The sequence below is a fragment of the Tamandua tetradactyla genome, chromosome 11 (assembly GCF_023851605.1).
Source record: "Tamandua tetradactyla isolate mTamTet1 chromosome 11, mTamTet1.pri, whole genome shotgun sequence".
In the NCBI taxonomy this organism is placed as follows: domain Eukaryota; kingdom Metazoa; phylum Chordata; class Mammalia; order Pilosa; family Myrmecophagidae; genus Tamandua; species Tamandua tetradactyla.
In genome coordinates, this window is record NC_135337.1 from 84,430,312 (window position 1) to 84,453,186 (window position 22,875).

General features: G+C 43.0%; 1 protein-coding gene and 1 long non-coding RNA gene across 3 annotated transcripts in view; one reads left to right on the forward strand and one right to left on the reverse strand.

Moving 5' to 3' along the window:
- ELAVL1 (ELAV like RNA binding protein 1) overlaps positions 1–16,447 on the reverse strand; it is a 40,724-nt gene extending 24,277 nt beyond the window's left edge. The window contains exons 1-2 of the mRNA XM_077121521.1: positions 16,346–16,447; positions 5,913–6,101 (exon numbers count right to left, since the gene is read on the reverse strand). Of these exons, the coding sequence (XP_076977636.1) occupies positions 5,913–6,084 (172 nt within the window). The 5' untranslated portion in view covers positions 6,085–6,101; positions 16,346–16,447. The remainder of the gene's footprint in view (positions 1–5,912; positions 6,102–16,345) is intronic.
- Positions 16,448–16,589: 142 nt separating this feature from the next.
- LOC143650578 (uncharacterized) lies at positions 16,590–22,625 on the forward strand. 2 transcript variants are annotated; one of them, XR_013159605.1, is made up of 3 exons: positions 16,590–16,859; positions 17,393–17,510; positions 21,127–22,625. It is a non-coding gene; the product is annotated as an uncharacterized LOC143650578 (long non-coding RNA). The 2 variants fall into 2 exon arrangements; XR_013159604.1 differs by having other exon boundaries at positions 16,592–16,787; positions 21,127–22,621.
- Positions 22,626–22,875: the final 250 nt, after the last annotated feature.

Genomic DNA, 22,875 nt, shown 5'->3' on the forward strand with positions numbered 1-22,875 from the left:
GCTTGTAAAACAGCACTCTTAGTGTTCAGAAATATCAGTGGCTGAAAAGTCACGTCCACCAAAAAAATCAAAGGAAAAAGGCAAGACTTTTTAGTTGTACAGGAGAGTTTTAAAATCTCTCTGAGCAAGGACTCTCATTTAGGAGCGTTTCCTGGAAAAGGAGAGATAAGAGTGTAGCTTCTAGAACATTCTAACACTCCTCAATTCTGTATGTTATCTAAAGTTCTTATTTGGGAGACATTTATTAAATCCCAAAATTTCAGAGTTGGAAGGGGTCTTAAAATTAAAAGAGAAATGGACATTTGCACACCGATGTTTAGAGCAGCGTTATCCACAACTGCTAAGAGATGGAAACAGCTCAAATGTCCCTTAATGGACAAGTGGCTAAACAAGCTGTGGTATGGACATACCACGGAATATGCAGCTGTAAGACAAAATCAAGTCATGAAGCATGCAATGTGGTTGAACATTGAGGACATTATGCTGAATGAAATTAGCCAGAAACAAAAAAGACCATACTGTATGGCCTCACTGATATGAACTAATGTTAATAATGAACTTTGAGAGTTCAAGTTAAGAACCCAGGTTAATCAAGAATTAGAAAGAAGGTAGAAATTGGGCATTTGGGACTGAAGGAGTACAGAATGTTCAACAGGACTGATGATAAAGGTTCAGAAATGGATAACACAATACTATCTGACTGTAACACAATAATGTAGGTATGCTGAACAAAGCAGAATGTGAGTATGGTTGAAGAGAGGAGAGCTAGGGGCCTGGGTGTGACACCAGAAGGAAAGACAGAGGATAAAGACTGAGATGGTATAACTCAGTGATACCTAGAGTGAATAATAATGGTGATTAAATGTACAAACATAAGAACTTTTTTTGCATGAGGGAGAACAAATGAATGTCAACGTTGCAAGCTACTGAAAATGGAATGGTACACAGGAAAAAATAGAATCAAGGCAAACTAAGGTCTAAGTTGACAGTAACATTGTAATACACTTCCACCGAATGTAACAAAGGCAATATGCCAAAATTAAGTTTTCGGGAGATGTACGGGATTCTTTGTGGAAGAAAAGGAAATGTCCTCATATAGACTGTGGTGGTGAAGACATGGCTATGTGAGTATACGAGGAACCATTGGTTTTTACTTCCGTTGGATTGTATGATGTGTGAATAAAATCGTTTAAAAATGAACGGAGAGATACAAGTGCTGGAGAAAATGTGGAGAGAGAGATGCACCTATTCACTGTTGATAGGGAAGCAGAGTGGTACAGACCCTCTGGAGGACAGTGTGGTGGTTCCACAGGAGGCTAAGGGTGGGGCTGCCATATGATCCTACAACCCTGTTTCTAACTGTATACCTGAAGGAAGTGAGAGCGGGGACACATGGATATTTCCACAGGGGTGGTATGGTGACCGCATTATTGATTTGCAATGGATGGAGGTAGCCAAAGGGTACATCAACTAAGGAATAGAAGGGAAACTGTGGTGCATACATACAATGGACTACTGAGCAGCAGCAAGAAGGAATGAAGTTGTGAGGTATGCATCTAGGTTAATGAACCTTGAGGATAGTGTGCTGAATGAAATGTCAGAAACAAAAAAACAATAACATGCCTCACTCATAGGGATTAACTATAATATAAAAACTCAGAGAATTGAATTTGAGAGCACAGTTTATCAAATTAAGGCCTACTGTAGTAAAGGTTTCTAGATTGTAAGCTCTTACAGCAGTCACATCTATTCTGGAGTTGGAACTGTTATTTCTAAATTCTGAGATGCTGAACTATCTGTGTGTAGCCTAGCTGTTCCCCAACTTTAAGTATTTGTGTGACATCTGAGACTCAAAGTTAGAGCTCTTAAGCTATGAAAGTCAGCATTACCCCAGAGAGCAACTGTTTAAAAAGCTGAAAATGTGGTCAGACTTTGACTGGAGATATGAATGAAGCTGATCAAGATAGGACTAAGGTAAATCAGAATAGAGGGTAAAGGATGATATGGCCTATATTTTAAAACTTCAACTTCCATGTTAGCTCAAAACAAGAGATGTTTATCTGGTGCAAAATTTATATTTTTGCTAGCATACCTTGTATGGTCAGTTAATTTGAACACCATAATTACATGAACTCTTTAATAGGGAGTGAGATTTTGTTGGTTTGTACAGGTTAGTGTGATGCCCTGATACATCCCAGAGTAATTTGGGAAGAAAATAAAAAAGTATTTGCAAAGTCCCCTTGAGGGACTGGGGAGGAGGAGGAAATATTAAACTTCCCCATATAAGTGATATTTTCGTAAGCAGTGGGGATAACCAATTTAATAGGCCAAGCCCTCGACCTTGGGACTCGCCCCTATGAAACTTATTCCTGCAAAGGAGAAGCTAAGCCTGCTTTTTAAAAAATTGTGAAAAATAACATATATACAAAAAAGCAATAAATTTCAAAGCACACTGCAACAATTAGTTGTCGAACAGATTTCAGATTTGGGTATGGGTTGCAATTCCACAATTTTAGGTTTTTCCTTCTAGCTGCTCCAAGACTAAAAGAAATATCAATATAATGATTCAGCAGTTATACTCATTTGTTAAATCTTATCTTCTCTGTTATAACTCCACCTTCCCTTTGATTTTTCTTCCAATCTTTAAAGAATGGCATTTGGGGATATGCCCATTCTAACTTTTTCATGTTAGAAGGGGCTGTCAATAATTTGGGACAGAGGGATGGAACTAATGGATGTTCTGGAGAGGCTGGCCCCTTTGGGTTTAAGAATTTACCTGTCTTTGGAACCCATCTGGAGGTTGAAGGTTTCTGGAAAGTAATCACAGTGCATGAAACCTTTGTAGAAATCTCAGATTAAAGCCCTAGGTGTTCTTCAGGGTTGGCAGAAATGGTTTTGGTTGAGGTTTGGCAAACCATGATAAATAGCACTATCTAGATGAAGTTTGCTAAGAGTAGCCTCCAGAGTGGCCTCTCAACTTTATTTGAACTCTCTCAGCCATTGATACCTTATTTGTTACAATTCTTTTCCTCCTTTTGGTCAGGAAGGCATTATGGATCCCACAGTGCTAGGGCCAGGCTCATTCCTGGGAGTCATATTCCATGCTGCCAACAAGACTTTCGCCCCTGAATGTCATGTCTGTGTAGGGGTGAGGGTAATGATTTTACTTGCAGAGTTGGACTAGAGTGAGGCCACATCTGAGCAACAAAAGAGGTCTTCTGGAAGTAACTCTCAGGCATAGCTATAGATAAATTAAGCTTCTCTGCTACGTAAATAAGCTTCACAAGAGCAAGCCTCAAGATCAAGGGCTTGACCTATTGACTTGGGAGTCCCTAATGTCTACAATAGTATCAGGGGACTTCCTGATGGTAAAGTTTAATATTTCCAGATTTTTTCTCCCATCCCTCAAGGGACTTTGCCAATACTTTTTAATTATCTACTCAACGTATCCTGGGATGTATCCAGGCATTACATTAAGCTATACAGAATTATAAGCCCTCATTCTCATTCCAGGCTTCCCGTGTTTGGGTTTTTAAATGAACCCATCTGGAGGCTGAAGATTTCTGGAAAGTAATCATAGCACATGGAACCTTTGTAGAAATCTCAGATAAAGCCCTAGGTGTAAAAAGAAGTGTAATTACAAAATATCAGTGGCTGAGAGAGTTCAAATAGAGTTGAGAAGCTACTCTAGACACCACTTTAATACAAGCTTCACTTGCATGTTGCTACCTATCATAACTTGCTAAACCTCAACCCAAACCATTCCAGCCAATCCTAAAGAACACCTAGGGCAATATTTAAGATTCTACAAGGGTTCCATGCACTAGAGCAACTTTCCAGCAACCTACAACCTCCAGATGGGTCCCTGGACCAGATAAGTTCTGAAACCAAGAGGGCCCAACCTCTCCAGAACATCAGCTATTTCCATCTCCCTACCCCATATTACTGACAGTCCCTTTAAACATGAAAAAGTTAGAATGGCCATAGTCCAAATACCCCTAAAGAGTGGGACAGAGGGATCAAAGGTGATAGTGGAGTTATACAGAGAAGGTAGGGTTTAACAAACGAATATGACTGCTGAATCATTAAACTGGTATTTCTTTTAGTCGCCAGCAACTAAAAGTAAAAAGTAGTTGCTTTAGTTAGAGCAACTAGAAGTAAAAACCTAAAATTGTGGAATTGTAACCCTTACCAAACTCTGAAATCTGTTCTATAATTAATTGTTGTATTGAGCATTGAAATTTATTGTTTTTCTGTATATATGTTATTTTTCAAAAAAAAAGTAGATTTTGATAAAAAAATATTTATTCCTTCTAGCCTCCTATATTCTGGAGCAGCTAGAAGGAAAAATCTGAGAGGATGGTATGATAGTCCATGACAAACTCTAGGACCTGTCCTGTAACCACTTGTTGAAGAGAGCTTTCAAAACTATTGCTTTTTTCTTTCTTTACTTTGCATGTATGTTATATTATACAATAAAAAAGGTAAAAAAAAAAAAAAAAAGAAAAAAGAATCACCCCCAGAGAATTTCTTTTGTTGCTCAGATGTGGCCTCTCCCTCAAGCCAACTTGGTAGGTGAACTCTCTTTCTTTCCCCCTACTTGGGACATGACTCCCGGGGATGAACCATGACCAGGCATCATGGGATTGAGAAAGTCTTCTTGACCAAAAGAAGAAGAGAGAAATGAGGCAAAATTAAGATTCAGTGGCTGAGAGATTTCAAACAGAGTTGAGAGGTTATTCTGGAGATTATTCTTATGCATTGTATAGACATCTCTTTTTAGTTTTTACTGTATTAGAATAGCTAGAAAGAAATACCTGAAGCTGTTGAACCATATTCCAGTAGCCTTGATTCTTAAAGACAACTGTACAACTATAAAGCTTTTACAGTGTGACTGTGTGTTTGTGAAAACCTCGTGACTGATGTGCCCTTTATCCAGGCTATGGGCAAATGAGTAAAAAAAATAAGGACCAAAAAATAAATAAATAAATAGGAGGGGATAAGGGTAAAAAAAATTGGTAGACTGCAATATGAGTGTTCAATGAGAGGAAGGGTTAAGGGGTATGGGTTTTTTCTCTTTCTCTCTCTTTCTTATTCTGGAGTGATGCAAACGTTCTAAAAACTATCATAGTGGTGAATACACAACTATGCGATGATATTGCGAGCCACTGATTGTATACTTCGGATTGACGGTATGGTGAGTGAAGATACCTCAATAAAAATACTTTATAAAATAAATAAATAAAAGGCTTTCAGGTCCAGTGCTCCTATCTGATGACCTAATTCCTATACTGTAGTAGCTCTGCCCAGCAGCTGGACCCCTTCTGCAGGGAAATTCTAGGGATGAGTATCTTCACATTACTGGCAAAATGTTGAAGCTGAAGCAGGACAAGGGACATATGGGGTGCAATACATTATTCTCTCAATTGTTTATATACACTTGAAATTTTTCACAATAAAATGACTTTAGTTTTGAATCAGTTCTCAGTGTAGGGAATCACAGTGCCACAGCTCTGAGTGGACCAGTGGACAGCCCCTCTGACAATGCAGAGCAGAGAGGAACAGGAGGCGGAAGATAAGAACTTCTCAAACAAACAAAAAAAAAAAACAAAAACGCTGCTCCTTCCGAGGGATTAAAAAACAGTAAGAGGTGCTTTGTAGCACTTGGTCTTTCCATTAAGTCTCCACAGTCACTGAAACCAAGTACTCAGAATGCAGGGTGTCTTGTATATGGAGGGCTTTACCAGTAGGTTCCAAGACCTCTGAAAAACCCCTTTGATGTAAGAACCATTACTCCCACTGGATGGATGGGGACACTGAGACTCAAGAGAGCTGAATGGCTTGCCCATACCAAAAATACATTCCTAGAGGGATGGTCAAGAATACCCTTTATACAAGAACAGTTTCTTTACCTGCTACTTTATCCCGAATAAGTTTTGCAGATTCAACTTCACCAATACTGCTGAACAGACTTCGAAGCTCATCCTGGGTCATGTTCTGAGGGAGGTAGTTGACAATTAAATTCGTTCTCCCAATATCATCCCTGCAATCTTCAGCCATGTGGTCTTCATAACCATTAGACATTGTATTTTTCTTTTAATCTGCAAAGAAAAAAAAATCAAGTAAATTCTAAATGTTCATATTGGGGTATATAAAGGAAAAATTAATAACTGAATTTGCACTTAGAAAGTTTCCACTGAGAGGGCTTCACAGAAACCTACAAACAATTCCAGCATCCAAGTGCCCATAAAACGGCTTGGGTTGTCTCTCATGGGCTTTCCAAACCTTTCTTATGACTTTCTTGTTTCCACGTTCACTACCGATTTCAGCTGGATACTGAGGACCCAGCAGGGCATGCTCTAGCACCCCAATCCAAGATAGCCTGGGTGCCATCTAGCAAGTAAGCAGTGGTCATCCCATCCAATCCTTTGTGCCCCTTTATTTATGGCAACTGAGCTGGGGAAGAGGTTAGGCTATTTCTGCTAGTTTGGAGAACTGGGTCTTTATAGCTTATGGGCTTTGGAATTCCCTGAGTGACCTGCATAAGTCTTGACTTTTCAGTGGCAAAGCAATGGCTTCAGAGAAGAGTTTGGATCAGTGTACCTGGGAGCACCAAGAGCGCATTTCTCAAAGTACCCCGGAAAATGGGTTTGCTCATGGGTGTTGCCATGTCTAAGCAGCCCCATGCACCTGTCTACCTCTAACTGTGCAGGTGGTTTACCATGGGTCTAAAAGACCAGCCCTGAGAAAGAGTTCCTTCCACCACCAGCCTGGAGGTCTGAGCAGGTAGCCCATTTACCCCTTTCTCCAGATCACTGTCTCTAGTGCTCTGTTTTGATGCTTGAAAACGCAGAGCCAGCATCAGGAGCAGTCAGCCTTCTTCAAAAATAGCCTTGCTGTTGTTTCCATAAACATCTGAAAAGTCTCTTCCCAGGTTTCACATCTAATCCCCCACCCTCGTTCCCCTTCCCTGAATAAATGCTTAGAGTAATTAGGTTAGGCTTCTTCTTCCCTTTAGGAAATGCTTCAGGTCATCCCTACCCTTCTACTTTCTAACTTGCTTGAGACCAGAGAAAATATGCAAAATGTATATAATTTATTAGCATTTTTCTTATTTATTTGAAAATGTTCATGCTCCTTGCTCTTTATAAAGTAGGTTAGCATAAAAAGCCAGGAAATTAAAAATTGGGAAGTTTGACTTCATAAAGCTAAAAACTTCTGTATGACAAAATACAGAAGCATCATCAGCAAAGTTAAAAGACAAAGTTAGCAGCCTGGGAAAAAAAGAGTTGCTCTATATTATTTACAGGGCCGTTCTCACTGGGGCAATTCTGTTCCCCTGGGACACTGGGCAATGTCTGGAGACATTTTTGGTTGTCATCAATGTGTGTGAGGCTGCCACTGACATCTAGTAGGTAGAGGCCAGGGATGCTGCTAATTATCCTACAAGGCACTGGACAGCCTCCCGCCCCTCCCTCCACCATGACAAAGAACCACCCAAAATGTCAATACAGCTGAATTTATGAAAGCCCAATTCAGAGCATCTGCAGATTCATTAAAACTGACATATCACCACAGAGAAGCGGACAACAGTTATGAGCTACAATGTAAAGATGCTGGTGATTCAATGTAAAGATGCTGGCAATACAAATGGTGAATAAAACCATGAAAAGAAGCTCAAGTTTACAAATAATGAGGAAAATGTAAATAAAACAAGATGCCACTTTCTGCCTATCCAATGGAATAAAATTAAGACTGGATAAAATCCAGTGCAGGTAAGGTCAAGGGAGGAAAAACACCCTCACACACCTTTGATAAAAAGTGTTAAGACAGTACAAGGATAACTTTTTGGAGGATAACTTGGCAATGCCTACCAAAATTTTTAATGTTAACAACCATTTGACTCAGTACTATAAGAATATGTTCTACAGAAATAATCACATGCAAGTACAGGAAGTATGTGCAAGAAATACACTACCCCATGGCTTTTAAAAGTAAAACACTGTGCATAAATCTAAATACACATTAACGGGGACAAGAGGTGGCTAAATAAATAGCAGTTTTCAGAAGAAAGCCCAGGATTACCAGCACAAAGAGTTTAATCACGAAATGCTTCATGAATCTGTTAAACCAACCGTCTGTGACCATGAGACGTTAAAATAGATCATTAATTAAAATCAAACTAACAAAAACACTTGCCGAAGCCTGTACCAAAGTGCAAGTGTTAACTTCGAAAACTGAAATGCATACTGAAGTCTGTGTTCTCTTCCTCCTTCCTCTTTTTACTTTTTTCACCTTCTAGAAGTTAAGCATCCACTGTTCTGCCTTCTCCTTCACCTTGATTTCACAGAAGATGAATTGAACAGTGACTGCTAATTTTCATCAAGAGTTCGGTGTCCTCTGTGCCTGGTAAAAAGTGGACCTTTGTAAAAAAACAAGGGTCAGCAAACTATGGCCCACCTGCCTGTTTATACAAATAAAATTTTATTGAAGGCACGCTCTCATTTGTTTATGTATCTGTGGCTGTTTCTGTGCTACAATGACAAGAGTTGAGTAGTATAACAGAGACCATATGGCAGTAAAGCCTAAAATACTTACCATCTGGCCTTTTCAGAAAAAGTTTGTCGACCCCTGTTCTAAAATGGAAAAGAAAACAATTTCAAGGAGAAAATTTTTGTAGTATTGAGTTGGGCAAAGATTTCTTAGATATAACACCAGAAGCCTGATTCAAAAAACAAAGAAATTGATAAACTGGACATGAGAATTAAAAACTTCTGCTCTGCCAAAGACACTTAGAAAATTAAAAGCCACAGACAGGGAGAAAATATTTGCACATCACATATCTGAAAAGGGACTTATTATATATATTAATAAGAAGATATTAAAAACAAACTTATTACTACAACCTAATTTAAAAAAATGACAAAAGGGCGGGCCATGGTGGCTCAGCAGGCAGAGTTCTCACCTGCCTTGCTGGAGACCCAGGTTCAATTCCCAGTGCCTGGCCATGCAAAAAAAAAAAAGACAAAAGATTCAAATGAACACTGTACCAAAGAAGATATATGAATGGCAAATAAATAAATGAAAAGATGCCCAGTATCACTAGCCATTGGGGAAATGCAAATTAAAGACACACTATACCACCACCCACCTGTTAGAATGGCTAATTCCAAATCAAACAACAAAAAAACACAGATGATACCAAGCACTGGTGAGAATGTAGCAAAACAAGAACTTTCATACGTTGCTGATGGGAAAGAAAAACGTTACACCACTTTAGAAAACATAACTGGCAGTGTCTTATAGTTAAACATATGACCCAGCAATTCCACTCCTAGTATTTACTAAAGAGAAAGGAAAGCTTAAGTTCACACAAAAATCTATACAAATGTTTACCTTTATTTGTAATTGCCCCAAACTGGTCAACCCAAATGTCCTTCAGTCTGTTAATGGATAAGCTGTGGTATACCACACAGTGGAATACCACTCAGCATTAAAGAGGTATTACTGATTCATGCAACTTGTTGACTCTCAAATATATTTTGCTAAGTGAAAGAAACTAGACTCCAAAGGCCACCGACTGTATGACTCCACTTATATGACAAACTACAAAACGCAAAACAATGGAGACAGAGAACAGATCAGTGATTGATACGGATAGGGTATGAGGGGTAGAGTTGACAATCCAGTGGCAGTGTGAGGGAATTTTTTGTGTTTTCTTTTGGGGTAGTGGTGGAACTGTTTGGTTTCTCTTGCTTGTGATGATGGTTCCACAGCTCTATACATTTGACCACACCAGCTTCTGTACCCACCAGCTCCAATCACAACCAAGTCAACAACCAATGACGCCCGAGTCATAGGTGTCCCTGCCCCTCTTGGCTAGCCACTACTGGTCACCTCCTGCTCAGCACCTCTCTCCCCAGGAAGGTCCTAAGGCCAGCCTCACTGAACATGTTCAGTCCCATCAATCCAGTCCCTCCCTACCAGCTTTCCCCTGGCCTCACAACACACCAATCCCAGAGGCCACATTATTTTATTCATGGTCACCCTGTGAGAAAGTAGAGAGAGATCAGCTCTTGAGCTGAAGAACAGTCTCCCAAGAAAGAAACACAAGGCCCTGGTAATTGGACCCCCATGTGCTTCCCCAGCCTCCTCCCAACAACCCCTTCAATACTAGCCTCTCCCCAAATCCCTTACAGACCTTCATATTTTGGTGCCCTTATTTCACACGGAACCCCCACTCCTCTCTCCCTCACCTCTCCACTGTCTTTAAAGTCACTTTCTCCCATGACAATGGGTTTCTCTAGTTCTTAGTGGGAGTGCTATTGCACTGAAATGCTTTTAGCAGATGCAACCGGCAAGAGCCCTGGAGGCCTTTAGGGCCATCCCAAGGTCCCCAGTCAGATCCAGGGTACCTGGCAGACAGCACGTTACACCGGGCACACACAGTAGAAGAGGAAACTGTTAAGTTTAAAGTCACCCCAGAATCATGTGTATTTGCCAAATTTCTTTTATGTTAAGGAAGCCTGACTAGAAGGTTGTCCTAACATTCTATTAACATATTTAGGATCTTATTTTTTTTAGGATCATTAACAAGCACCATCCCAAAGAATCAGCGAGTAAGAAGGAAAACTTTAATAGTTTAGCAAATTGACTCCCACTGATTTGGAAATGTTTCTGAGAACTAGACATATCCTGAAGCAGTCTCATTGATCTCTGAGGGTTTTCAGCTCCCTTGCACTATCTTAAAAGATCCTGGTTGCCTGTGTGACTTCAGCAACACCGCTGACATCTGTAACACACTTACTACATATATAGGGAAAATGTGTGCGTACATACATGAGGCAGCGGGACTGGCTTCCATTAGGTATGCACGAGAGCTGGTCTCAGTTTATAATCACAAAGCACACCTTCTAAATTGCTTGAGCCAGAACAAAAGTAGAACAGTCAAATATATCCTCAGGCTCAACCCTGTACTTCACACATCATATGACTCAATTATCTCTAAGGTCCTTTCCAGATGTCAAATTCTGTGTTTTTAAAGGTAAGTTTTAGGAATAAAAGGCTACCTAGGAAGGGCTTGGATGCCAGAAAAAAGCTGAATGCATCACATGACCCAATTATACCGGCTATGGGAAGCCAACAGTTCACACAGTGTGCATCTGATTCCCCTTTCCAGGGCCCGGGAGGAGAAAGCTGCTGAGCTGGGGCACTCCAACTAAGTTCTCGCATTTCAAGATGGGCCAAGCAGAGGAGGCTGAGGAAGAAGCTAAACAGGTGCAGGCTAGAGTCTCCATGAGCCCAAGGAAGTTCGGGGGACCTGGTCAGCAACATGGGCTTGCTAAGAGTCCAGGCTTCTTCTGACTGGTCCAGGCCACTCCAGGGCTCTTGCTCAGAACTGCAAAGCAACATGGCAGAGCAGGAAAACCCCACAGACTCTGAAGCTGGGCTCCAATACTAATTCTTCCACTAATCAGCTAAACTTTTCTGGGTAAGTCACTTCGTCGCCTGATCATCAGTTAGTATCCTATCTGTAAAGAAGGGATGCTACCTCCAGCTTCACAGCACCCAGTAGTTCTGCTGTGTGGTCCCTCCAGGCCCACTGGGAGTGCTAAGGAAGACTCAATCCTTCCCCACACCTTTAATGCCACTTTTCCTGGGCTGTAGTTTGGTTTCACCAGCCAGGATTGACCATTGCTACCTGGGTAGAACATGGACCATCTCGTTCGTGATCGCTGCTCAACCAATAATCTGAATACATATCCCTGGACCAATCAGCTGGCTTCTTGATTTATTAACTAGCAAGATGAACCTCAGAGTCTCACCCCCTGACTCTCAGTTTAGAGATCCTGCCTCCAACTTCCTCAACAAAATAAAGGTGAGTTTGTGTGCCTCCCTAACCTTCCCACCCGTGGCAGCAAAGATTCTCAGGTCCTCTCCCCCCTCTCTGAATTACTTCATTTTGTGGCTCATCCACACCTGTCCCCCAAGCCACCTCTTTCTACCTTCACACCAAGTTCTGTCAGTTTTACATCTGAGATACTTATTTCTGTCTCCATCTCTCCATCACTGTCCTTCCTTGTTCAGGCCCTCATCACCTCTTGCCGAGGCCGATTCATGCCACATAATTATTTTGAACTCTGCGTCTCTAAACCCAAGCTCGTCTTTTCCCTCTAAATCACTCCTCTTCCCTGTCTCTCTGTTTCTGTTCAGGGTGAATCAGCCTTGTTGGTGGGTTGTTTTGGGCTGTTCCCTCTCCTGTGAATCCCTCCTCTGTCATAACTGTCTCTTTGATGGGTGGATGGATCCAGTAACTTATGCGCGTCCTTCTAATCCCAAGTCTCTGCCTTTCCTTCTGCTCCCCACCCCCGGCGTAAACTGAGCACCAACCATGTGCCAGCCACTGGACACTTCAAATAAAGCTGCAGCTCAGGCCCTCAAGGGGTTGAGGTCACCTCACTATCACAGCAGCCTCTGGATCCATCCATCCTTGTGGCTCCCCCAGCCAAGCAAAGCAATCTTCTGGGATCAGCTCTTGACCCTGTGTGGAAGCCTACCATGTGACCCCGGCATATTTTTCTAAATTTATCTCCTTCCTGACCCTCTGCCTGGTCAAACCAGTCCACCAGTACCTCCGGAGCCTCTTGTGCTTTCCTCCCTGTTATTCACTGGCACTGTTTGCTGCACTTGGACACCCCTCCTCACTCCTCCCTGACTGATCGCCCACCATCCCTTTCAGGAAAACAACAGTCAAGTAACAGACAATCATTTCTTTCAACACTCTCTAGACGCTGTCATGACCTGCCCCGGTACATTGTTCTTTTGTTCTTTAATCTCACACATTCATGTCTTTTCTCCCCAATTTAGATGGTAGGTTCCTAGAAGAGACAATTTCTTCTACATTTTCCTATCTCCATGACAATAAGCAAGCAGTTAAATTTTATTTTTCCAATCCATAAAAATGTGATCACTGATTTTGCCAGTTCACACTGAGGTTCTGGATTGAGTGGGGATGGACCAGGTGATGGTCTGAGTGAGTTGGCCACACACACACACACACACACACACACACGGACACAGATGCTGTCTTTTGCCCCCTTCCTGCTTCACTCATCTGTGTATTGATGTGCCTTCATGCTAACAATAAAAGCACTGAACTCTAGGGATATGCTTCATTTTTTAGGGCCACCTACTACACTGCTCATTCTCTGGCCTCTGTATTTCACCTGGTGACCACTGCTTATTTACTCAGATACTCAGATGGGAACTCAGAAGCCATCCAGTGCTGCACTCTCACACTCACCTGCCACCACTACGTCCTCACTTAGTTCTGTGTCTCTGTCCCTACATCCACAGCTCTGGACCATATTCTCAACATCTGTTATCTAAAGGAAAGCAATTCCTGCTAATCCCTGGTTTGATAGCCTTCAGCTTTATCACCCCCTCCCCATCTCTTCCTTCTGTGTGCAAATGTGACTTCCCCACTTTGTGGACTAAAACTATTCAATAGCCATTCCTGGCCCAGCCTTAAGGAGAACTCTTTATACAACAGACAGATGTGAAGCCCTTCACAACTGGGCCTGACTCATCCCACTCACCTTGCCTCTACTGGCTTCCACCCTTCTTACCTGCCCCTCAAGCACCAAACCCCAGGTTCCCTGAAGAAACTGAGATATTCCCATCTCCGTGTCTTTCCTCATGCTGTTCCTGCATCCATCAAAACCCTTCCCCATTGTGGAAGGATTCTGGTTAACTCCACCCCAGCCCTCACACCTTGCCTCCTCCAGAAGGTCTCTGCCATCTCTTCTGCCCACCAAGTCTTGGTTAACAGTGCCCTTTTCTGTGCTTCCCTGAAGCCAGTGCATAATTTATCACTGCACTCACCAGAGCGGACTGAAATGATCTCCATACACCCTGTATATTCCACTGACAAGCCTGGGACACAACAGCAGATCAGGGGGAGTTAGCTGAGGAGGGAAGCAAAACTCACTTCCCTTTTACAGGCTGGTTTCCTTGGGTCTTCCCCTGTCCCAAGGCCTTACTGCTTCACTATTGCCATCTAGGGGTGAAATAGTGTAACTGCACTTCTCTCACTAGCATTTAATTGGATTCAAATGAAAATTGAATGGGATGGGGGCACAAGTGAGGGAACAGTTAATTCTGGTGGAGGTGGAGGAAGGGTGGGAGTTGGAGAAGGCTTCAAGCCGTGAGTGAGCTCTGAGCTGGGCTATGCAGCATAAGGAAGAGATCTCCAGGTGGAAGAGAACAGCATTCAGGAAGTGGGAGCAACAGAGAGGGCCAGAGTTTAGATGAGGTCAGAAAGGAAGAGAGCATTAGAGTATGAAAGACCTGGAGCCCCAAGCTGAGGACTTTTGACTTCATCTTGCAAGCCACTCAAAAAGTTCAACTGTTTCTTCCCCACCCAAGGACTTTTAATCAGGAGTGTCATGATCAGATCCTTGTTTTAAAAAGACAATCCTTGCTGGATTGTGGACAGAGGATAGAGACAGGAAGCAGGAAACATGGCCTGAGTGAGAGACAATAGAGCGAACAGCAGAAAGAGCACTTTCCTAATTCTCCTCTCATTTTCTACTTGCTGCCCTGTGACCTCAGAATCAACACAACTAAAATGGAATTCTGCCTACCTCCCAAGCTAGGGCTTCAACATAAACATTTTTTCCTTCCACATTTTGAGACATTCATATATCTCAGCCTTTTTGTGGACCTTGAGGTGGCAGAATTTTATAATAGAATCCAGCACACAGGGAGTGCTCAATGATAACTGAATGGAATTCCTTGAAACACTGTCTCTCTGGGTCTCCTGGGCTGCTGAGATGATAAGAGCAGTAAAACCCTGTGGTTAAGAATGGGGCCTTTTGAGTCAGAGGGCCCAAGTTAAAGTCCCAACTTGGCCACTTTACTGTGTGAGTTTGGCCATTATCAAGTGTCCCACCTCTGCTCATTTTTTTTTTGTTTGTAAAATGGAAATTATAACAGCAATCAAGGGTTGGAGATGTCTGTGCAATGTTAAGCAAAAATAAGTTCTCAATAAATACTGGAGATTATTTACAACATCATTTATTAAGTGCCCACCATGCAAAGGCCATGCACAATAGATTACCAAATAATTGACTTAAATCCACACCTTAATACTCTCAGCCTTTCCATTTCACAGAGAAGTAAGCTAAGGCTCCAATAATTGAGTTTGTCCATGGTCTCAGGAGCCTTGGATCCTGGGGAGACAGAGTGAAGAATGGAGACTGGGGGCCTCTTAGTGAAAGTTCATCTAGTCCAGTGGTTCTCATTCTGGGGGCGGGGGCGATTTTGCACCCCCTGAGGACTTTTGGCAATGTCTGGAGACATTTTTGATCTTCATGCTTAGGGTAGGGTGGGGGAGTAGGAAGAGGAAATGCTGCTGGCATCTGGAGAGAAGAGGCCATGGAGGCTACTAAACATCCTAGAATTCACAGGACAGCCCCCACAACCAAGACTTATCCCGCCCAAATTGTCAGTAGTTCTGAGGTTAGGCAACCCTTTTCTAGTCCCATCATCTTCCTTGTGTTCCCACTTCTAGAGCATTGGCCATCGGGCTCCTACCTGAATACTTTTAGTAAGGTAGGGGCTGTGTCTCTCCAGGGGCAGCACATGCAAAGTTCTCTCCCACCCGCCATATATCCAGCAGGTATCAGAACCCATTTTAACAAACCTAGCAAAAAACACCGGAAAAGGAAAGAAAAGCATCCATCCCCCATTGTTCAATTGCGTGCTGTTTGTGTTTTCAACACACACACATTTTACAAATCTTAACGTCCCACGCCCCGTGAACAGCTTTGTTAGAGATGGCGCCCAAAAATAAATATTTTTCTAGGACTCCCATACATACTAACGGGTTTGCACACTTCGAAAAGGACTCCGGATCGGTCGCAGTCCACAAAAGAATCTGTAGGATTTCCCGGGGGAGCGAGCTCGCGGGCCGTGACCTCTAGGCGCAGTTGACGCTCACCCCACTCCCGGGTCTCTGGCTTCACGCTCCCGCCCCCGGATCCCGGGCTTCCAAGCCCGCCGGGGCCTTGGGGCCGAGCGCTTGCCCCAGCCGCCAGGCGCGCGCCCACGCCGTGTCCCCCTCGCCCACCCTCGCGACGGCCGAGGAATCCGGCCCTGGGCCTGTCGCCGGCGCTCACACCCGCCGGACCCCACTCGCCCGCGGCCCGTGCGCGTCCCCTCCCGGCCTGGCGCGGCCTGGCCCTCGGCCGGTGCAGGCCCGCGGGCGCCCGCGGCCCGGTCAGGAGAGCTCAGGCCTGGCGCGGCCTACATCGCCGGGCGCCGCCGAAGGCTCCCATCTCACCTGGACGCGGGCGGACGGGCCCGGGGCTGCTCCGGGGCGGGCGGGAGGCGGCGGCTCGGCGCTAACGGCTCCGCTCGGCCTCGGTAGCGGCGGCGGCGGCGACGGCGGCGGCGGCGGCGGCTCTTCCTCAGCGCGCACGACCCGCTCCGGCCCGCGGCCCGGACACGCCCCCCAGGCGCGCGCGCCCATTGGCCGGCGCCTGCCACGGCGCTCTTCCTATTGGCCAGTGCAGCTGTCGCGGTGCTCAAGGCGCGCGGGGGAGGCGGGACTTCCTGCCGGTGCCGCCTGCGGTGATACTCGGTGGCCCGCGATGGCCGCGAAGGGGAGAGCTAAGGCCCGGGCCCACGGAAGTCCCGGTCGGCAGAGAAAGAGAAAAGGGATCCTTGTCGAATCCCTGCCTTGTGGCCCGAGCTTGTCTGCCCCGCTGCCGCCGCCCTGCCAGGTAGGAAGAGTCACCACTCCAGACTACAGGGGACTGGACGCGGGTTCGAATCCCGGCCCAGACGTTTCCGCGGTACGTACTATTGGACAGGGGCTGACGTCACCTCGCCGGGCCTCAGTTTCCTTATCTGATGAGGTGAGGAGGCGGGCCTTGGACCTGGTCAGGACCTGGTGAGCTCCCAGAGGCTCAGTCTAACATTCACTCAATAAAACTTTATTGAGCGCCTACTGTGTGCAAGTCACTGTAGGGGCAGTGATCAGACAAGAAATCCTGCCCTCATTAGGCTGACGTTCTAGACGAGCGCTGTCCAGAAAAGCCAGATGTGAGCCACGAACGTAATTTTAAATGTTCTTGTAGTTGGCATTCTGTATCAGCGCTGCCCATAGAAATATAAGCCAACTACAAATGCCAGCCACGTGTCATTTAAGTGTTCTAGTAGCTACGTTCAAAAATTTAAAAGGAAAAATAGGTGAAATGAATTTTAATAATGTTTATTTAACCCGAGATGTCCAAAACATTATTATTTCAACGTAGAATAATATAAAAAATTACGAGACCTTTTAAAATTCTTTTTTGTTCCCCCACGTCTTTAAAATCTGTCTCAGCACTTCTCAAGTCCAACTGGCCACATTTCAAGAACTCAAGAGGCACACGTTGCCAGTGTAGACCCAGGGGGAGAAAAGAAACCAATCAAGTGGATTCCACATTCAGTGGTGAAAAGTGGTAAGGAGAAAAGCAAACTGAAGAAGGGTGATGGGGAGTACAGGGGTTGCATTTTAAAAGAGGGTGCTTGGAAAGGCCTCATATTGAGGAGATGGCACTGGAGGAAGAACTTGAAGGAGCTGAGGACAATGGACAAATAATTATGCTATTCATTGTTTAGTGCAGTGTCCTGTAGAGCCATCTGGAATAATGGGCCTGTTTTACATTTGCACTGTCTAATTCAGTCACCAGTAACTTCATGTGGCTTTTGGGTGTCTGACATGTGTCCAGTGCCATTGAGGAACTGAATTTTTAATTGCATTTTATTTTAATGAATTTAAATATACATAGCCACATAGGGGAATAGTTCCTGCAGCAGATAGCCTAAGTTTAGTATGGCAGAAGCAAGCCCTCAGTGTTGAGTGCATACTGTGTTAAATGCTTTATGCACGTCCTCCCAGGTAATCCTTGAAGTCATTGTCACCATGATGAATGATGAAGCCCTTTGGTTATATAGCAATACTTTTTTAGTAGTAGTAGCAATAGACTTTATTTTTTAGAACAGTTTTAGCTTTCCAAGAAAACTGTGAGGATAGTAGAGTTCCCATATGCCCCACACCTAGTTTCCCCTATTAGAACCAGCTTAGATTACTTAGATACGTTTGTTACAATTAATGAACCAATATTGACCTGTTCTCATTAACTAAGGTCCAGACTTATTCACATTTCCTTAGTTTCTCCCTAATGTCCTTTTTCTGTCCTGGGATCCCATCAAGGACTCTGCATAACATGTAGTTACCACGTCTCTTTAGTCTCCTTTAGGCCAAGGTAGTTTCTCAACCTCTCCTTGTTTTTGACAGTCTTGACTCTTTTGAGGGGCACTGGTCAGGTGTTCTGTAGGACATCCTTCTCCTGGGATTTGTCTGATGTGTTTCTCATAAGAACGTGATTACAGGTTCTTAGAAGGAAAAACACTGAAGTAAAATGCCCTTCTCATCATCTTATCAAGAGGACATGCTGTTAGTGTTATTTTTGACTGTGGATGTTGGCCTTGATGCTACCTGGCTGAGGTAGCTTCTGTTGAGTTTCTCCACTGTGAGGTTACTTTTCCCCCAGCCTTTCCTTATTGTGTCTTTGGAAGGAAGGCATTGAGCACAACCCATATTTAAGGAATGGGGCAGTATGCTCCCCCTCCTTCAGGGTGGAGTATCCATATAAATTGTTTGGAATTCTTCTGCATGGGAGATTCCTCTCTTCTCCACCCTGTATTAATTTAGTCAAACATTTAATTAGATCACTAGGGACTTGTGAATATTTATTTTATGCTTTGGGTTAATACTCAAAACAACTTTATTTTGTTGCTTACGTTGTACTGGCTTTGGCCATTGGGAGCTCTGCCATACCCCCAACGGTGTGTTTTTGTGCATTATTGTTTTAGAGCATTTTCTTACTCCCTGGAACAGCAAGAAGTTCTGGGCTCACCTTGTCTCTTTCCTGCCCTGGTTCTTGAATCAGCCATTTCTTCAAGGATCCCAGGTTCCATTTATTGGAAATGGTTTTAGATACCAAAATCTAATTACTAGGTGTACTTGTTGCTACTGGCATGTCACATTAGCATTAGTTGCAGGTGCTAGCCCTAGGCATACAACAGTGACCACACAGACATGGCATCTACCCTCACAGAACTTTGAGTCAGCTTACAGAGACTGGTTTAAGAGCAGAGCTCCAACGTATATTAACTGTGCAACTTTGGACAAATTATTTTGTCTTTCTGAGCTTCAATTTCCCCATCTATAAAATGGGGATGATTATAATTTTCCTGAAGGTGCTGTGAGAGTTAGGTGAAATAACCCATTTAGAATCTCTAGAACAAGATCTGGCATAATGTGCTTATTATATCTTATTATAATAAATTGCACAACTAATTATAATCTAACAGAGGTTTGGGCCATCAGCAAAGCATATAACTGGAGGACTTGACTTTGTTTTAGGATGGCTAAGGAAGGCTTCCCATGTCATTGGTGTTTCAGCTTAGTCATGAAGGGTGAGTTACCAAGCAAAGAGGAAGCAGAATACTTCAGGCAGAAAGAACAGCAAGTACAAAGGCCCTGAGGCAGGCTGGAGGCTGGCACACATAGAATACACGGACAGGAGAAGGACTCATGGGATTGGCAGAGGTGGGCTGCACGGGGCCTCGTTGACCATTGTAAGTTGAGACTCAGTCCTAAGAGCAAAACCAGAAGTGACTTGCATGAGTACACATAATCTAGTGCACAGAGTGACAGAGTCAGGATTTGAACTCAGGTCTGCCTAGTCACAGAGATCCTTTTTTCTGTGGTTTGAATTTGAGAGGAAGTTCTTGCTTTCTTTTTTCCTTTTTCTTTTTTTTCTGTAAGAAGTGTAGTTTTCCTTCTTACAGTAGGAAGTACTCGAGGAATACCCTAAGTACCTGAGGAGTACACTCAAGTCACTATGTTTCCATGTTGTTCTTGCTTTCCCTCTAAGTCCTGGTCTGTTCCTTAAGCACAAGCTATTGAAGGTCTGTGAGGTCAGGAGACACAAAGATGCTTCGGCCTAGGTCCCTGCTCTTGAAAAGTGAGTTGTGGGAGGTGCTGGGATACAGGTGGTGAAGGAAAAGGATGGCCAGATGAAATTGGACCAATGTCCGGATGTTGTTGCAAAGAGACCTGAGGGGGTAGGCAGAGCCGTTGGGATTTTATCCCGAAGTCCTAGAGTTGGCAAACTATAAACCAATTTAGCCCACTGCCTTTTTTTGTTTGTTTGTTTTTTGTATGGGCAGGCTCCAGGAATCAAACTCGGGTCTCCAGCATGGCAGACGAGAACTCTGCCACTGAGCCACCGAGGCCTGCCCCCCACCACCTATTTTTGTACAGCCCACTAGCTGAGTGTTGTTTTTACCGTCTTTTAATGGTTGAAAAAAATCAAAACAAGAATAATATTTTGTGACCTGTGAAAATTGCATGAAATATAATGAGTGCAGGGTTTCTGCTTGGGTAGATAGAGAAGTTTTCCTATTGGAAGGTAGTGATGGTAGCACAGCATTGGGAATTGAATAGCTTGGGAGTGATTGAGGTGGGAAATTTTATGATGTATATATGTTACCACATTTAAAAAAGAGATAGGAAGAGAGAGAGACCAAAGAGAAAATGACAGTTAAGCACAATATGGAGGTAAAAAGGTCCAAAAGGACATTATTAGAACATATAAGAAAATTGGAATATAGACTGAAAGCTTTCTATCAATGTTAGGTTCCTTGAACTTGATAATTGTATAAGTGAATATCCTTGTTTTTAGGAAATATATATGGCAGTATAAAGTATTCAAGGAGTGTGATATCTACAACCTACTCTCAGATATCTAGATGACAGAGAGATAAATGGATGGATGGATGGATGGTTAGATGATAGATGAATAGATCATTGATGGAATGAGATAATAAATGTGACAAAATGTTAAAAGTTGTTAAATCTGGTGATCAGGAGAGAGGTTGTGATGGTTTGAAGCCATATGTACACCAGAGAATTATGTTCTTAAAGTTAATCCATTTCTGTGGGATTATAAATAGACTTTTTTGATGAGTAGGATCTCAAGTTAAAATATGACCCACCTCATTCAGAGTAGGTCTTAATCGTCCAACTGGAGTCCTTTATACAAGAATGAATTTCAGACAAAAAGAGTTAAAGCCACCCAAGCGAGAAGAACTGGAAGCAACAAAATCCAGAAGAGAAGGGAGAGACCAGCAGGTGCCACCATATGCCTTGCCATGTGACAGCAGAGTTCAGGATTGGGGGTAGCCGGTCTTAAGAAAGAAAGTATCATCTTGATGATGCCTTGATTTCGACATTTTTCACAGCCTCAGAACTGTAAACTTTTTTTTTTAAACTGTAAACTTTTAAGCTAATAAATCTCATTGTAAAAAAACAATGTATTTCATAGTATCTGCTTTGAGCAGCTTTGCAAACTAGAACAAGGGGATATAATAGAGTTCTCTGTATTGTTTTTGTTTGTAATTTTTTCAACCTCCCTGTACCTTTGAAATGATTTCAAATAAAGATTTTTTTTTTAATTCCATGAAATTGAAATTCCAGTGCCCATGAATAAAGTTTTATTGACACATAGCCATGTGTGACATTCACATATTTCCTGTGGCTACTTTCAAGCTATAATGTAGAGGCAGAGTTGAGTAACTGCCATAGGGAGGGCTGGCTTTGTAGATATGCAACCTGTGTAGTTTTATAGGGCCCTACATTTCTATTGTCATTGTTTTTAAATTCTTAATAATTTATAAATAAATGGTCCTATATTTCTGTTTTGCTCTGGACCTGAAAATTATGCAGCCAGTCCTGGTGACAGAGACCATATGGCCCACAAAACCTGATATGTTTACTATCGGACCCTTTACAAAAAGAGTTCAGCAGAATAATGGCCCCCAAAGACGTCCACATCCTACTTCCTGGAACTTCTGAATACATGACTCTTCAGATGTGATTAAGCTAAAGAATTTGAGTTGAGAAGAGGATCCTGGATTATCCAGGTGGGTCCAGTGTGAGCAAGGGTCCTTATAAGAGATAGGTGGGAGGTTCAGTCAGAGAAGGAGATATGAGGAGAAGGCAGAGGTCAGAGTGAGACAGTTGCTAACTTTAAAGATAGAAGGAGGGGTCATAAGCCAAGGAATGCAGGTGTCCTCTTGAAGGTGGAAAAAGCAAGAAAACAAAATCTCTAAAGTGTTCAAAAGGAATGTGATCCTGCCAGCACCTTGATTTTAGCCCACAAGACTCTTTCTTGACTCTGCTCTCCAGAATTTTAAGATAAAATGCCTGTGTACCTTTTTTAAAAAAAAATTATCGAGATATCATCACACATCATACAGTCTATCCAAAGTATATCATCACTGGCTTATGGTATCATTACATAGTTGTGTATTCATCATCATGATCATTTTTAGAACATTTGCATCACTCAAAAAAAGGAAAAAAGAAAAAAAAATCCATATATCCCATACCCCTTAACCCTCCCTCTCATTGGCCACTCATATTGCAAACTGCCAATTTTTTTTTTTACTCCTTATCCCCATCCCCTCTTTATTTATTTTTTTGTCCTTATTTTGTTACTTATCTATCCATATCCTGGATAAAGGGAGCATTGAGCACAAGGTTTTCACAGTCAAATGGTGTGCTGTGTTGAAACTATTCTGCACCCCAGAAAAGCCATGTTCTTTAAGCTTCATTCAATATTTCTGGGTGGGATCTTTCTGATTGTTTCCATGGAGATGTGACCCTCCCAATTGTGGGTGGTAACTTTTGATTAGATGATTTCCATGGAGATGTGTCTCTACCCATTCATTCAAGGTGGGGTTGCTTCCTGG